This window comes from Macaca fascicularis, chromosome 4 (genome assembly GCF_037993035.2).
Source record: "Macaca fascicularis isolate 582-1 chromosome 4, T2T-MFA8v1.1".
Taxonomy (NCBI): Eukaryota; Metazoa; Chordata; class Mammalia; order Primates; family Cercopithecidae; genus Macaca; species Macaca fascicularis.
In genome coordinates, this window is record NC_088378.1 from 170,211,653 (window position 1) to 170,229,153 (window position 17,501).

A 17,501-nucleotide genomic window follows, 5' to 3' on the forward strand; every position below is an offset into this window, starting at 1 on the left:
AGGTTGCAGTGAGCAGAATCAAGATCACACCACTGCACTCCAGTCTGGGTAACACAGCGAGACTCTGTCTCAAAAAAAAGAAAAAAGAAAAAAGAAAAAAGAAAAAAGAAGAAACCCTGAGAGATTATTTTATCTGTTTCTTTCATTTCAATCACGTAAGCTGCTTAAGATAGGAAAAAGTAACTGATTTTAGACTTTCCTGGAGTGTCTTGTTATCTGCAACCACTGTCCAGGGGCCAAAATTATTCACTGTCATGAAATTAGTCTCACCCAAAATTCTCAGACTGTTATAAGAAAACATTATCTGTAAAATAATTTTGTGTTATTTTTCTAGTTGTGTTTATAAGTTACAAATTAGTTTTTTGGTGTTTTTTGTTTTTTTGTTTTTGAGACAGGTTCTCACTTTGTCACCCAGGTTGGAGTGTAGTGGCGCGATCCTAGCTCACTGCAGCCTCACGCAACTCCTGGGCTCAAGTGATCCTCTCACCTCAACCTCCCAAGTAGCTGGGACACAGGTGTGTACCACCACACCTAGCTAAGTTTTAAAGTTTTTTAGAGATGGGGTCTCCCTATGTTGCCCAGGCTGGAAAAATTATTTATTAAAATAAGTTTAATAATTATTTTCATATTTCTCCTTTGCTATAGTAAATACAGGCTATGGCACATAAAAATTGCTTTTTCTTTAGTTTAAAATGTTTCCAATTGCTGAACTGCTAGTGGATTACTACAAATTTTGTGTTTTGAGGAATTGAGCACCTAAAATAAAATACATTATCCAGCGAGCACAATATGGAAAAATTTACCCACAAGAATTATATTTAACATATTTACAAAACTCTATTGTGAGACTTTTAATTTCACCATGCTGCAAGTTTACTAAAAGTGTCACAATTCACTTAATAGCACTTTCTTAAACTGAACAAGAAAACAAGCTAATTCAAAATGACTTTTGAAGAGTGAAGAAAAAAATTCTCAAGATGCTTCTGAGAGTTCTGGGTGATCAGTAGCAGCTAGTTTGAAGGGCCAGAAAAAGTCTAAGTTCTACTTTCAGGAGCTGGGAGCAGGAGGAATAATTCAGGAATAATTCCAGGTGAAGGAGAATAAGGAAAAACGCTTAGGAGACTGACACTTCTCCGTATTATTGTCGGATGAGATGAGCTAGGAAGACTCAAGGGGGCAGTAATGTGGCAGTGTCCACACATTTCTCCTAGACAAGCGGGATAAGAACAAGACCAGCTTCTCAAGAAGAGCCCTTGTCGTAGTCTTTTCCTGCTGCTTTATCAAAGCACCTTGTAAACACTAGACACCGATTTCTTACAATTCTGGAGGCTGGGAAGTCCAAGGCTGGGAAGTTCAAGATCTGCAGGTGCGCACTCAGTGTCTGATGAAGGCATTTTCTTGCGGTGTTCTCATCTGGTGGGAAAGGCAGAAGGGACAAGTGCTGTGTCCTCACATGGCAGAAGAGATGTTGTGGGCTGAATGTGTCTCCCCAAAATTCGTATGTTGAAACTTTATCACCAATGTGATAATATTAAGATGTAGAGCCTTAAGACGTGATGAAGTCATGAGGGCAGAACCCTCGTGGGTGGAATTTGGGCCCCTGAAGGAGTGCATTCATCCCTTTCCATCCCTCCCACCAGCACGTGAAGACACTGTATTTCCCCCTTAGATGCATTAACAAGGTGCCATTTTGGAAGCAGAGAGCAGCCCACACCAGGCACCAAATATGTTGGTGCCTTATTCTTGGACTTCCCAGCCTCCAGAACTGTGAGCAATAAATTTCTGTTTTTAATAAATTGCCCAATCACAGGTATTCATTTATAGCAGCAAAAATGGATGATGACAGAAATTGATACTGAGAAGTGGGATGTTGCTATAACTAATACCTAAATATGTGGAAACAGCTTTGAAACTGACTAATGGGTAGAGGCTGGAAGAAATTTGGAGATGCATGCTGGAAAAAGCCTATATAGACATGAACAGAGCATTAAGGGAAATTAAGGGTGAGGGCTCAGAAGACAAGGAGAGCTGTAGGGAGAGTCTAAATCTTCTTGGAGATTAATTAAGTGGTCATGATCAGAATGCAGTTAGAAGTATAGATGGTAAAGACAGTTTTGATGAGATCTTAAAAGGAAACTGGAGGAAAGGTCATCCTTGTTACACCGTGGCAATGAATTTGGCTGAATTGTGTCTGTGTCCTAGTGTTTTCTGAATGGCAGAACTTAAAGGCAATAAACTAGGATATTTGGTGGAAGAAATCTCTGAGCAAAGTGTTGAGAGTGCAGCATGGCTTCTCTTGACTGCTTATAGTAAAATGTGGGCAGAGAGAATGAATTAAAGATGGAGTTTATAATCAAGAGGGAAGCAGAGCTTAAAGATTCGGAAAATTCTCAGCCTGGCCATGTAAAGAATGAAAAGGCATGTTTGGGAGAGAACACTAAGAGTGTGGTCAGGATCACATTTGATAATAAGGTGAGTATGTATAGAAGGAAGCCAGATGCTATTTATCAAGACAATGGAAGAATGAACCCAAAGGCATTTCAGAGGTTACCGGTGCTGGATCTCCATCCCCATTTCAGAGTGCCAGGATCCTGAGGGCAGACGGTTTTAAGGGAGGACTCAGGACACCATGGAACCTTGGGGCTTGCTGCCTAGGGCTGCCTCAAGTCTCTGCCCACCCCCATCCCTCCACATTGTGGTGCAGCACTCTTTGGCCACCATCTCAGGTGTGGCTCATGCAGGCCCTTGTCAGGCTACCCTTCCTGTAAGCCTTGGCGTGTCCACGAGATGCTTACTCTGCAGGTGTACAGAGTGCACGAACTGTGGAGATACGGCCACCTCCTTCTAGATTTTGAAGGATGTCTTGGGGAGCCCGGGGGCCCAGTCAGAGAATTGTCACTGAGGTGAGGCTGCTGCAGAAAGCCCTCACTAGGGCAATGTGTAGTGGAGCAGTGGGATTGGGGCCACTGCAGAGAGCCCCAACTAGGGTAATAGCTAGTGGAGCTGTGGGAACAGGGCTGTCCCTGAGAACCCAGAACTGTACAGCCACGAGCATGCAAGTCTATCCTGGGAGAGCCTAGACTTCAATCTGTGAGAGTTACTGCATGGGTTGCACTGGGCAAATCCATGGGAGTGGGCCCCCTGGACCCTAGGGGACCCAGTCCCCACCCCCATGTGCTCGGAATGGGGGACACAGCATCGAAGAAGATGATTCTGAAGCCCCAAGATGTAATGCTGTTTGCCTTATTGGGTTTGGACTTACTTGGGACCAGATACTCCTTTATTCTGGCCTGTTTCTCCCTTTGGGAATGGGAATGTCCGTCCTATGCCTGTCTCACCACTGTATTTTGAAGGCATGTAACCTGTTTGATTTCACGGGCTCATAGCTGGAGGGGAATTTCACTTAGGATGAATTGTACCTTGAATCTTATGCCTTTCTAATTTAGAAGAAATTTTTTTTTTTTTTTTTTTTTTGAGATGGAGTCTTGCTCTGTAGCCCAGGCTGGAGTGCAGTGGCGCGATCTCCGGCTCACTGCAGGCTCCGCCTCCCAGGTTCACGCCATTCTCCTGCCTCAGCCTCCCTAGTAGCTGGGACTACAGGCGCCCGCCACCTCGCCCGGCTAATTTTTTGTATCTTTTAGTAGAGACGAGGTTTCACCGTGTTAGCCAGGATGGTCTCGATCTCCTGACCTCGTGATCCACCCGTCTCGGCCTCCCAAAGTGCTGGGATTACAGGCTTGAGCCATCGCACCCGGCCAATTTAGAAGATATTTAGAAGAGACTTTGGACTTACATTTTAAAGTTGATACTGGAACTTTGGGGGCCACTGGGATACAATGCATGCATTTTGTATGTGAGAAGGGCATGAATTTGGAGGACGGGGGCAAAATGCTATGCTTTGTATGTCTGTGTCCCCTCCAAAATTCATGCTGAAACAATCCTCAATGCAATGCTAAGAGGTGGTGCCTTTAGGAGGTGATGAGATCATGAGGACACCTTCCTCATGAGTGGGATTAGCCCCTTGTACAAGGGACTTCACATGGGATTTGGCCCCTTTTGCCCTTCCACTTTCCACCATTGAGGATGCAGCAGCAAGCTGTCATCTTGGAAACAGAGAGCAGGTGTTTGGAACTGGTTCTGTTTTATCTGATTCTGGGGGTCCCTCTTTTTCCCTATGCAAGATCCCCAAATTTTCTTCCTTCTCTCAAAGAAAGCTTCCAATATAGATAGGACTCAAAGGGAGTCATTTGCCCTCTAAGAGGTGTCACACTATGTCGTGTCAGTCATTCACACCTTAGTAAGAAAAAGCTCTTCAGGTCCTTGCCAGCGATTCCGGGAAAGGCTCAGAACTGAGAAAGGCGCGGATGCCCCAAGGAGGGCGCTGCCCGGAAGCCACGCTCATTTCTGCTTCCACTTAGGCAACCCCGGGAGCTCTGACTCCTCGGCGGTCCCAGGGAAGGGCCGCCGCCCCGCCCGCGGCTGCTGGCCCGGGTGGCGCTTCCGCATGGTATAAGGGCAGCGGCCCTCGGTGCTTCCTCCCACAGCTCGCACCCAGCTCGGAGCCCGGAGCGTGCCTTGGCAGCGTATCGGGTAAGGCCGGGACTCGGAGCGGTGGCGCGGCGGCGAGCTGGGGGGAGAGGCCAGGCCCCCTCGCTCAGCTTCCAGCCCAGCACCCCACCCCCGCCCCAGGCTCAGGCCCATCAGCCCGGAAGCTCCCTGCGCGCCCCCCACCCGCTTGGCGCCCCCATCCCTTCCGGGCGCCGCGTCTGAGACAGGCGACCTCTGATCCCCCGCCCTTGCCTGGGCGCAGGCCCAGCCAGCCTGGGAGGGAGGAGGGAGGACGACAGATGCAGGCGGAAGGGCAAGACTGAAACCCGAGATTAGAATGTTGTCCTTTCTCCCTGAATTCCCTTCCTCCCAGAGCTGTTTGTGACAGTTTCCAGGCAGCTCAGGGTCGAGCACTGCTCCTATCTGCAGCTGCAGGGAGAGAGAGGAGGAACCCCGTGCGATTCTAGAGACGATTGCACAACAAGGAGAAGTCAGCTGCCCAGCGGGCAGTACCGTTCTTCTTTGCCTGTCCTTGGGGAAATTAGGGCTCTGAGAGTGGAGATCCAGATGGGCTAGTGGGTGGCTGATGGGATGCTGCACCGCCAGACCCTGGACGGTGGTGGGTTTCCAAACTGGCACATCCTACACCGGCTCTGAGACTTTGGGCACTGGACCTCTTATGCCTTTTGAACCTCAAAAATAAGGAAGACTTATATTATTATAATAATTACAGTGATACCTTTGCCAGAGTTTTAATGCATAGTAGGTAGCTATGAGTCTCTGATAGAATGCTGTTAGTTCAGGTGAAGGTAGGCAATGGATTCATTGCCCAGTGAATCAGACTTGAATCAAAGGCTCAGAAGCACCTGCGCTCCCAAACATAGGTTGGGAGGACCCAGGGCTGGGTGGCTATGCTAAAGCTGGGGTGGCTAGGGCCTGCCCCACCCCACCCCACCCCCCAGACTCACCTGTCCGCAAGGCCAGAGCCCTTTAGGGCTCCCCTGGGTGCCCTAAAATCCCCTGTAACTGCTGAATCCTTGGCCAGCATGGTCCCACATTTGTGGGCCTGGGAAAGTGTTCTTGCCCTGCTGGAATAAAAAGGCGGAGAGAAAGTACAAGATCAAGGGTGCCACAGGGTGGCTGGCAGAAGTGGAGGAAGCTTCTGGGGGAACGAGTGCTGCCTAATCTGCTGGCATGGGCAGTGGGCACCAGGGGGACCCTGTTCTGTGTTGCAGTTTTCACCATGGAGCAGCTGAGCTCAGCAAACACCCGCTTCGCCTTGGACCTGTTCCTGGCCTTGAGTGAGCACAATCCGGCTGGAAATATCTTCATCTCTCCCTTCAGCATTTCATCTGCGATGGCCATGGTCTTTCTGGGGACCAGAGGGAACACGGCAGCACAGCTGTCCAAGGTCAGCAGAAACGACAGAAAGGGTCTGCTTTCCTTCCATCTCCCTACGAATGGATGGTCTTTATGGAAAGGTTGTGCCTTTGAGCCCTTACAGTGTGTTTTCGAAACTGTATTTTTATGAGATCAGACTGTCAGAAAAGTCACACTTGTAGGCAGGCTTTCATTCATCATCAGGTTTTTCCTAAGTACCTACCACATACCAGGAACTGTTTTTTTGTGTTGCTGCGGAGATAGCAGTGAGCAAAGCTGACAAAAATCCCTGCAGGGCGAGTCTTCTGTTCCAGTGGATGAACCTGGCAACTTTCCTGAAAGCCATACTACATCCTCCTGAGCTAGCAGCTTCCAGTTTTTGCTTTGCATATGATGGATGATATGCAACTCATAAATATTGCCTGTTACATAACATGATTCAAGCATAATGAGAGGAGTGAGACATAGGGAATGCATTATAGTGGAGATAGTGGCATTGCTTTTTTCCAAGGAAAAGAGAAAAAGTGACCCCGTGGTTCTATAGTCCCAGGGTGCTGAGCATGGCTTAGTGGGCTGTGGCATAGCACGCCCTGCAGGGGAGGTGAGGGGGACACCCAGCAGCTTTGGGAGCAGGACCCAGCCCTTGGCAATGTGACAGGTCACTTCTTGTCCTTAATGGACATGGAGGGGACTTCTGTGTTTGATACTCTTTAATTCTGAGAAGAGAACTCTAGCTCGCTCTCTCGAAGGCCAGCAGAAAGGAGTGGTAAAAGTAGGGGCTCTTCTAACATACCTGCTGTGAATGACACGGCCCCTGTTCCTTGACAAGGTGCAGCCCGGGATTCAAGTTCAAGGGGCTGCGAAGCTTCTATTACTCATCGCGTTAGATATGAAAGCATTTTAAATATATTTTTAAATCCATTAAAAAAAAAAAAAAACCTCTGTTACTCATTGTTAGTTGCTTCTTGCGGGGTTATATCAGTTGCTAGCTTGAGGCTTTCCAGGGACTTTAAAACCTCAGCAAAGAATAGTTTTAAGGACTCCTCCCTCATTTCCATTAAAGCAGATGGAGCATAGGCACAGTGCAAACATTCCATATCTCAGTGAGTAATGTGGACTTCCTACCCTACGCAATTTTGTTCTTTGTGTCATAATCATAAAGGAACCAGCCTAGGTCTCATAAAACCACAAAGGGCCACTTGATTTGTAACTGATACATGGAGAATTAAACTTTTGCCAGAATGTTAAGTTTAAGGAAGTTATTTTAAAATAAGTCAGTTACTGATGTTAATAGGGTAATAAAATTTTAAAAGCCTCAGTCTAATATCTTTGTGGTTCTGAATAGAGGATGAATCCTATTTTTACTGCTTATTTCTGGGAACGTTCAGTAAAATTATATTTGATACAGAATATAAATATGAACATACCATTTATTATTTTCTTTGGAAAAGGCAGACATATATAAATATTTAGTGTATTAACCACCCACATTTGTGGACCTGCTAGTGTAACAAAGAGTGATGTAAAAGCAATGTCTAAAGTTGTAATCATTCTGTCTCACAAAGTCATACATTTTGGATTTCCTATTGTTTGTTCTGCAATGACAAATTAATGAAGTGTTGGGTTTGGGATCATCAATAATTAGTAATAAAAACACATTAATTTGATAGAAGGAAACACCAAGGAATCACTTTATAGTTTCAAAATAAATGGCTGTAGAAAGAATGTTTTCTTTATTTTAGACTTTTCATTTCAACACGGTTGAAGAGATTCATTCAAGATTCCAGAGTCTGAACGCTGAGATCAACAAACCTGGAGCGTCTTATATTCTGAAACTTGCTAATAGATTATATGGAGAGAAAACTTACAATTTCCTCCCTGTAAGTACTTTGCCCTTCACATTCTAAAACCCCACTAGACAGTGCAGATATTTTTCTAGCACAATCAAGTCATGAAAGTCAGTTTTAATATTTGTAAACTTTCAGAAAAACAATACAGAAGGCAAACATGGCAAAAACAATCCGGAAGGCAAACATGACAGAATGCAAACTTTAAGTGACTTGATGATTTTGTGTTACAGTCTTAGTGAAAACATAGCTCCTGGAGGTTTTACTGAAGCAAGAGTACAATCAGTATTTGTGAAATCTTAGTCAAAGATCAGAAAAGAGTGGTAATTTTTATATAACAACAGCAGTATAAGGGTTAGGCTTACCACTACTGGAATGCACAGTTAAAAATGGCTAAGATACTAAATTTAATGTTAAATGTTTTTTACTACTATAAGAAAAACTATAAGAGTTTGAAATTTTGTGTTATATGGAATTGTAGCCTTTTAGGACAATTTCTGTTGCTTTTCGGGATTGTAGAAAACAATTTCAACATGGAGTAGGAGTATATTTCCTTTTTCTTTTTTTAAATAGGAGTTCTTGGCTTCGACTCAGAAAACATATGGTGCTGACCTGGCCAGTGTGGATTTTCAGCATGCCACTGAAGAGGCAAGGAAGACCATAAACCAGTGGGTCAAAGGACAGACAGAAGGTGAGCGCCTGGGCAGAATGGAATCATTATGCGCTGGTCGTATCATTCCTTTCCTCAGTCCGCCTTTCACACCTGCAGTTATTCCCTCCCCAGCTCCCACAGTCCTGGCACACATTGTGATTACAGTCAGAGGACACTCCCGGTGTGTGCACTCTGCACTGCACGTTGCTGGACAGCTCTCACATGTTAGAAGTTCACCAGAGAGGAAACTTAAACATGATTTCACTCAAGCAGCTAAATCCTTTTTTCTTACCAGCTCCCCAAAACTTTTAAAGTTACATTTTAAAGTTAAAACCAACATTGGCGGGGCACGGTGGCTCATGGCTGTAATCCCAGCACTTTGGGAGCCTAAGGCATGTGGATCATTTGAGGTCAGGAGTTCAAGACCAGCTTGGCCAACATGGTGAAACCCTGTCTCTATTAAAAACACAAAAAGAATTAGCCGGGTGTGGTAGCGCACACCTGTAACCCCAGCTACTCTGGAGGCTGAGGCAGGAGAATCTCTTGAACCCGGGAAGCGGATATTACAGTGAGCCGAGATCATGCCACTGCACTCCAGCCTAGGCAACAGAGTGAGACTCCATCTTAAAAAATAATAATAAAAATAATAAAAAATAAAACATAAAGTTAAAACCAACACTGAACACAGCAAAAAAAAGGAATTAAAATTTTGAGGAGAATCCAGCCTGCCAAAAATTACCTAATACACATATGGGAAGAAATGTCCTGGAATTTCACGGAAATACCTGAAATCAATATTCACAAACTACTGTGGTCATAAATTTTTTGCCAACATCTTGTCCAGTAAAAAAGGTGTGGTAGGTGGGGACTGACTTGCTCTTAGGGTGCAATTTATTTCTTTACTACATCTCTCTTCTTATCTAGTCCTGTATTAGTCAACCCACTCCAGTAGGCGTGTCTTCCGTTATGCAAATTGTTCCCGGCCATACTTGTGGTCACCAAGGTGACCTTTATTTCCATGGAGTATGTTCTGCTGGGTTTTTTTTTTTGTTTGTTTTTTGTTTTTAAGAGACAGAGTCGGCCGGGCGTGGTGGCTCACGCCTGTAATCCCAGCACTTTGGGAGGCCGAGGTGGGCGGATCACAAGGTCAGGAGATCGAGACCATGGTGAAACCCCGTCTCTACTAAAAATAGAAAAAATTAGCCGGGCGCAGGGGCGGGCGCCTGTAGTCCCAGCTACTCGGGAGGCTGAGGCAGGAGAATGGCGTGAACCCGGGAGGCGGAGCTTGCAGTGAGCCGAGATTGCGCCACTGCACTCCAGCCTGGGCAACAGAGCGAGACTCCGTCTCAAAAAAAAAAAAAAAAAAAAAAAAGAGACAGAGTCTTGCTCTGTCGCCCAGGCTTGAGTGCAGTGGTGCGATCATGGCTCACTGCAGCCTCGACCTCCTGGGCTCAAGGAATCTTCTCATCTCCACCTCCCAAAGCGCTGGGATTGCAGGTGTGTGCCACCATGCTTGGTCTTGTTCTGCCTTTTGGATATTGTTGAAATGTTTTTTGTGAGAGTAGGCATCTACTCAGCGATTTGAAGAAGTGATTTACTGATGACTAAAGACATCTTCATTAAGAATTTTTTTTTCTGAAAAAGAATGGTTGTTACAAAATAAGGCTCATTGTTTATCATACAGTCCAGAAAAGGAGAATTTTCCTGTCTTTAGTCTTTCAGCACATTTGACTGGTTTAAAATGTCAAGTCCTTTGTGGGAAGTTTGTGTGTCATCCTGGTCTGCCCCACAGGTTGTTATATGTAAAGTAGAGACGTATTAGTGAGTAGGGCTTTCCTAATTTAGTATCTTGTTAAATGAAAATTAAGTAGAAAGTATATATTTGAATTGCATTTCCGTGCTAATATATTGTCAGTTCAAATTTGGAATTCCAATTTGGATTTTTTTTTAAGCTAACTTGATTTTTTTAGGGAAAATCCCAGAACTGCTGGCTTCAGGCACGGTTGATGACATGACTAAACTTGTGCTAGTAAATGCCATCTATTTCAAGGGAAACTGGCAGGATAAATTCATGAAAGAGGCCACGACGAATGCACCATTCAGACTGAATAAGGTGAGGTGAGGTAACTGTACAGAGTCATGCGTTGCTCTAAAAGAATGCAGAGAATAATTTCAGTGATTTGTTTTAACTGTTCAGAAAGACACAAAAACTGTGAAAATGATGTATCAGAAGAAAAAATTTGCATATGGCTACATCGAAGACCTTAAGTGCCGTGTGCTGGAACTGCCCTACCAAGGCAAGGAGCTCAGCATGGTCATCCTGCTGCCGGATGACATTGAGGACGAGTCCACGGGCCTGAAGAAGGTATGGCTCCTGGGCTTCGTGCTTTGTGGTTCCTCCGGTGTGTGTGTTGCATGGTAGGCAGGTGCTTGTTAAGTGTTCACTGATGGCTCATTTTCCAATAGTTTGTCATTCCTTTGTAAATGTAGCCCATCGACACTTGCTACACCAAAGCCCAAGTTAATTTTTTTTTTTTTATTTTTTACATTTATTTATAGAGACAAGGTCTCACTATGTTGTCTAGGCTTGTCTAGACCTCCTGGCTTCCAGCGATCCTCCTGCCTCAGCCTCCTGAGTAGCTAGGACTAGAGCTGGGAGCCACTGTGCCCGGCTGACGTTTCATTTTTCAAGAAAGACGGCCAGCTACTTTCAGTGGACCCTTGTGATGGGGTCATCAAAGATCTATACTAAATATAATACTGGTTAGTGGCAGCCCATGGACAGGCTCTTGAATTAACTTGAGAGGAAATTACAGTAAGATGAGGATGGTTTTACTGAGGAAAAAGATTGAAAAGCCCAATAGTGCAGCATCTATCTTCATCATGTACTATACAATTCTATTATTACCCTGTTCACTCTCACCACAATTCACGTAGACAGTGAATTAAATTTTCAATGGGTACAAGACAGAAAAAGCCTCATGTGACACGTTAGGCCTATTTACTCATGTGAACTTTGTATGAGGTTTCCATTATGTGTAGGGACCCTAGCCTGCTCTGTATTCTCTGTCTCCTCCCCAGCTAAACTTGCCATCAGGAAGGGGGTCTAATATTAATCATTTGCATGTACAGACTTTTAATATATTGTATAAAAATCAATGTGGTCTTTCTTTCAGTTGTATTTTTGCATTAGTTTTTTTTTTCTGATTGTAAAGTGAAAATCTCTAGCCTCATAAAAGGAATGATCAGCACCATTAGAACAAGTAGAGTGATGATTCTGTTCCAGTCCAATAGCTATAACAATAGTAATGATAATAGCTGACATTTATATAGCACTATGGGTCAAGTACTTTATATACATCATTTCATTTAATGCTCTCGACCGTCTATAAGGTAGATATAAGTAATGTCCACGTCACATTTCAGATGAGGAACTAGATCCAGTGCATAATCTGCCTCTTAAATTTTTACCTAGGAGCTAAAGTTATTAGATATTACTTCAGCTCCAGTGAGGTTCACCGATTACCACAGCTTCAGTGGGATCCAGACTAAATAGAAGAAATACTTTAAATTTCTTCTAGCACTACTCGACCTGGAAGTAATAGCAGCTGTCATGGCCTATCACAGTAATCCATTGTGGTAGGAGTTTAGTAAACCCTGGATGAATGGATGGATGGATGAATGGGTAGATGGATGGGTGGATGGGTGGATGAGTAAATGGGTGGATGGATGATAGATAGGTAGATAGATTGTTGGATGGGTGGGTGGGTGGATAGGTGAATGAATGGATGGATGAATGAGTGACTGTGTTGCTGGGTAGCTGGGTGGATGGATGGATGGATGAGTGAGTGAGTGGATGATGGACCCAATGTACAAAGTTCCTGTACTTGAACCTTTGATGACTTGGAACACCACCTCTGCCCTATTTCATCAATTGCCAGAAAGAAATAAAATTCTCCAAATGGAATCTGTTTTGGCACAAAACATGAAGGAAACTAACTAGCAACTGATATTATGGGTCCTTTGATTCAAATAATACTTTATTGCCTTACTTATGTAAAATTGATATCACTTCTTCTTTCGCCTCATTTTAATTGCAGATTGAGGAACAGTTGACTTTGGAAAAGCTGCACGAGTGGACCAAACCTGAGAATCTTGATTTCATTGAAGTTAATGTCAGCTTGCCCAGGTTCAAACTGGAAGAGAGTTACACCCTCAACTCAGACCTTGCCCGCCTAGGTGTACAGGATCTCTTTGACAGTAGCAAGGCTGATCTGTCTGGCATGTCAGGAGCCAGAGATATTTTTATATCAAAAATTGTCCACAAGTCCTTCGTGGAAGTGAATGAAGAGGGAACAGAGGCGGCAGCCGCCACAGCGGGCATCGCCACCTTCTGCATGTTGATGCCAGAGCAATACTTCACTGCCGACCATCCATTCCTTTTCTTTATTCGGCACAATTCCTCAGGTAGCATCCTGTTCTTGGGCAGATTTTCTTCCCCTTAGAAGAAAGAGACTGTAGCAATACAAAAATCAAGCTTAGAGCTTTATTACCTGAGTTTTTAATGGTGCCAACGTTCTTCTATCTTTACCAATAAAACCAATATCCAGAAACAAATCTTTTATTTTCTTTTTAAGTTCGGCTCTGTTGGCTGTTTACACCCATGAATTTTGGCATGGGTATCTACTTTTCTTTTTTTACATCGAAAAAATCCAGTGGTTGCTTTTGAACGCATCAAGTAAAAAAGAAGAAAAGAATACATCAGATGTGTAGATTCTTGACCATGTTGTAATCTATGAAATTGCTATATCCTCCTGACATGCATGGGAAAACATGATAAGATGGTCATTTATTTTGCAGTTAGAATTTTGGGAGCCATGAAATAGACAGACACCCTGACTGTTGAAGGGAGGTTTAAAAACACATATTCAATTGAAATATAAGAGAGCACCCCAACTGAGAGCCCAGGTTATGAAGACAAACTTGTCTCGCCTGATGTTTCTCGCCCGTTGTTCTGCAGGATTAGTATTCTGTTACAGCCCTTTAGTTTTTAGACTCTTCAATTAAAGGGCCAATGGTTATAACCTGCATTCCTTTTTTTGTTCTTCTTTATGTATAATATGTAGTTAATGTGGCAGTGCATGAAATCAAGAAGTGGGTGTCTTAGGATAAAAGATGCCAAGAGTCTACAAAAATAACCATGTAGTAAGATAAACTGCTGAACAAAGGTTTTATTGTTAGCCACCTTCACATGTATTTTCTCTTTTTTTCTTTTTTTTCTTTTTTTTTTTTTTTTGAGATAGAGTCTTGCTCTGTTACCCAGGCTGGAGTGCAGTGGCAGGATCTCAGCTCACTGCAACCTCTGCCTCCTGGGTTCAAGTGATTCTCTTGCCTCAGCCTCCTGAGTAGCTGGGATTACAGGCGTGCACCACTAGGCCCAGCTAATTTTTGTGTTTTTAGTAGAGATGGGATTTTGCCTTGTTGGCCAGGCTGGTCCTGACCTCCTGACCTCAGGTGATCCGCCCACCTCAGCCTCTCAAAGTGCTGGGATTACAGGCATGAGCTCCCGTGCGTGGCCTTCTCATGTGTTTTCTGATTAAGGCTCTTGACTTCCTTCATCCATACAGGTTGTTATGCCAATAAGATGGTATTGTGCGGGGCTATGTGGGGAGATGGGGCGGGGGCTCTTGGACTAATATAAAACTTTGTCAAATGTAGTTCTTTGAATGGGGCTTGAAACACTGCATTTTCTTGCTCTCACAAGGATAGTGGGCACCACGAATTAATAAAATGTCCTAGGATTCTGCAAGCCAGACTGGTCCCAGGCCTCTTGTTACTGCTCTTATCCTAGACAAATGAAGGCTACCAGTGGGCATTCTTGGCCTTGCAACGTTGTTGGGAGTAAGGAATTCCACAGGTTAACAACAAGATTTCAGCAACTCTCTTGTCATCACACTTTCTTTCTTCCCCCTTTCTTAAAATACTTACCATATTTCAGGTTTTCAGGAAAAGCACTGCCTTCTGTAAGTCTTTTCTTTTGGTTCCTCATCCTAAAATCCACTCTGATTTGGAGTAAATCATGTTCATTACGTAGAAACTGAATTGTAGGGACCCAAGTGAGCTCAAATTATATATGAGGGAACAGGCCTATAGACTATAGGTACATTGTTGAAGGTCAAAACAATTGGTGAGTTCCAGGGCAGAGACTAGAATCCAATTCACATTTCATGTGGAGAGCATCTAATTTATGTAGTGGCGAGATAGTTACCTCAGGCCTCTGAAGACAATTAGAAACCAAACAAATAAAACAAGCATCAGCCCAAAGGCAAGGGAGGGCTAATCTGAACATAAAGAATTACTGGGCCAAGATCCAGAACAAATTGGAAATTCAGAGAGGTGAATCTGGAAATTGGGGCCACTTCTGCCCCAGGGCCATCTGCCATCCAGAAGAGGGAAATGAGAAGTGGTAGACAGAGTTTGAGCCCCTCAAGAGTGGGGGCCCCATTATACTGCCTCTGCTTTTGTTTGGCATTTTAAGACCTATGCCCTATGGGTATGACAGAGTCAGCTCAGAATGCAGCCCTTCAATGAGTCATTGGAGATCCCAGAAATTTCCAATCCCTAGAAGTAGATTATTTTCATTCTAGTTTGCTGCTACTCATGGGCACACTGCAGAAGCAAACAAAAATCACATTTTGGGGAAAATTACCCATAAACCACAAATCATGTTTACCATCAGCTTTTATAATACAATATCTGGCACATAATCAAAGATAATTGGACAGTTGAGGAGCCATGACAATGTAAACTAATACCAGCACAAAAGATAGACAACAGAAACCCCAGTACAGGGGCTCCAAATACCAGAATTGTCACACACAAACAGAAAAGAACACTGTTTTCTATGACCAAGATGATTAAAGACAAGGTTTAACATTTCAGCAGATAATTGGAAACTTAAAAGAGACACTGCATATTTGAATAAAAATAAGACAGAAATTCCAGAGCTCAAAAATACAATAATAAGTGAACTCAAAGATTTAACAAAAAATTAGATGGCTAAAGAGAGAATTTGTGAATTTTAAAGTTCAAAGAAATTATTCATAGTTTCTTCTAGAAAGACAGATATGATAAATGAAACCTCAAAAGGCAAAAGAATGGAAAATACAAAAGAGAGGATAAGAGACCTAAGGTAGTCAATAAGAAGATGCTTAATGGGAGAAGAGAAAGTATAGAGCAGAATCATATTTTATTTATTTACTTATTATTAACTGTTAATTTTTAGACACAGGGTCTCACTTTGTTTCTTAGGTTGGAGTGCAGTGGTCCTCATGGCTCACTGCAGCCCTGAACTCCTGGGCTCAAGCAATCCTCTCACTTCAGCCTCCCTAGTAGCTGGGACCACAGGAGTGTGTCACCACACCTGACTAATTTTTAATTTATTTTTTGCAGTGACAGGATCTTGCTGTCTTGCTCAGGCTGGTCTCGAACTCCTGGCCTCAAGCGATCCTCCCACTTTGGCCACCCAAAGTGCTGGGATTACAGGCGTGAGCCACCACACCTGGCATCAGAATCATATTTTAAAATCTAACATTCAAATGTTTATACTAAAACACATAAAGAATGTCAATTCACAGAGTCTGGAAACCCTACTCAAACCCCAAGCAGGAAAATACAAAGAAATCCATCTCTAGACGCATCCTAGTTAAACTGCATTCATCCAAAGACTAGGGAAAATCACAAAATGAAAGCAACTGAAGAAAAGGCCAAAGTACCTTTAAAGAAGCAGTGATTACAATGTCAACACATATGTCAACAGAAATAATAAAAGCCAGAAAACCATAGGATGATTCTCTCAATATGTTGGAAAAAACAAAATCTAAAAGCCCGGCCAACCTAGAATTATTGTATGCCCAGGAAGAACATCCTTCAAGATATTTTCAGACAAAAACTGAGAAAGTTCACCATCAGCGACTTCCCCTGAGAAAAAGTCTAAAGGAGATTCTTTATGCACAAGAAATGTCAGAGTTCTAACAACAACAAAAAAAAGAGCAAGAAAAATTGGTGAATATAATAAGTTTAAATGAATATTGACCATGTAAAACAGAAGTGATGGCTATGAAGTTTCAAATATATCCAGACTTAAAATAAATGATAACAGAAGTTGGGGAGGGAAATGGAGTCAAAAGTTCCAAGGTCCTTGCATTGTCTAGGAAGAGAATAAAGTACAATTACAATTACATTAGAGGTTGATAAAGAATGACAAAGAATACCATCATCTGTCTGAAAGAAGAATAGAAAGACAAGAAAATGATACAAGAGCAGGTATGACAACTAGCAAGATGGTATAGTAGACTCTAAATAAAATGAACATTGAGTAAATGTCCCCGTTCCAGTTAAACGACAAAGATGGTCAGGCTGGATTGAAAAAAAATACTATACACTATTTAGAGGAAATAGATATAAAACATAAGACTAGGGAGAATTTGAGAAGAAAAGAATAGAAAAAGACATATCATGCAAATGCTAACCATAAAAGTAAGTGTAGCCGTAACGGCATTAGTGATAATGTACAGAGTCTCAAATATATCCAGAATTAAAATAAATGATAACATAGAATTTGGGGAGGGAAATGGGGTTAAAAGTTCTGAAGTCCTTGCATTGTCTGGGAAGAGAATAAAGTATAATTACAATTACATATTTCCTATTCCTATTCTAAAGATAAGGACAGACACTTCATAACAACAACAAAAAGATTCAGCTCACTAGGAAAATATAACAATTCTAAACTTGTATATACCCAACAACATGCCCTCAAAATGAAACAACAAAAATAGAAAGAAACTAAAGGAGAAATTGGTCTGAAATTTGAGAACAAGACAAGGATGTGCTATCACCACTTAATAATTTAATGAAGATCCTAGTTGATACACTAACTCAAGAAAAAAAAAATACAATGATTTGAAAGAAAGAACAAATCTCACAATATTTCAGATTATTTTTATAGAAAATCTAAATTATTATAATTTAAGTAAGTTAAGTAAGGTTGCTGGTTATAAGTTTAATTTGTAAAG

The 17,501-nt window shown here is 42.6% G+C and overlaps 1 protein-coding gene across 2 annotated transcripts; it reads left to right on the forward strand.

The window, feature by feature from the left end:
- The first annotated feature begins 4,540 nt into the window (after positions 1 to 4,540).
- On the forward strand, positions 4,541 to 14,240 carry SERPINB1 (serpin family B member 1). Of its 2 annotated transcripts, none has more exons than XM_005554167.5 (7): positions 4,541 to 4,590; positions 5,784 to 5,959; positions 7,671 to 7,808; positions 8,349 to 8,466; positions 10,398 to 10,540; positions 10,625 to 10,792; positions 12,528 to 14,240. In XM_005554167.5, the coding sequence occupies exons 2-7, from the start codon at positions 5,792 to 5,794 to the stop codon at positions 12,930 to 12,932; spliced, it is 1,140 nt and encodes a 379-aa protein (XP_005554224.2). In that variant the 5' UTR covers positions 4,541 to 4,590; positions 5,784 to 5,791; the 3' UTR covers positions 12,933 to 14,240. The 2 variants fall into 2 exon arrangements, with proteins under 2 accessions (XP_005554224.2, XP_045246380.2); XM_045390445.3 differs by lacking the exon at positions 4,541 to 4,590 and adding an exon at positions 4,920 to 5,167.
- The last annotated feature ends 3,261 nt before the right edge of the window (positions 14,241 to 17,501 follow it).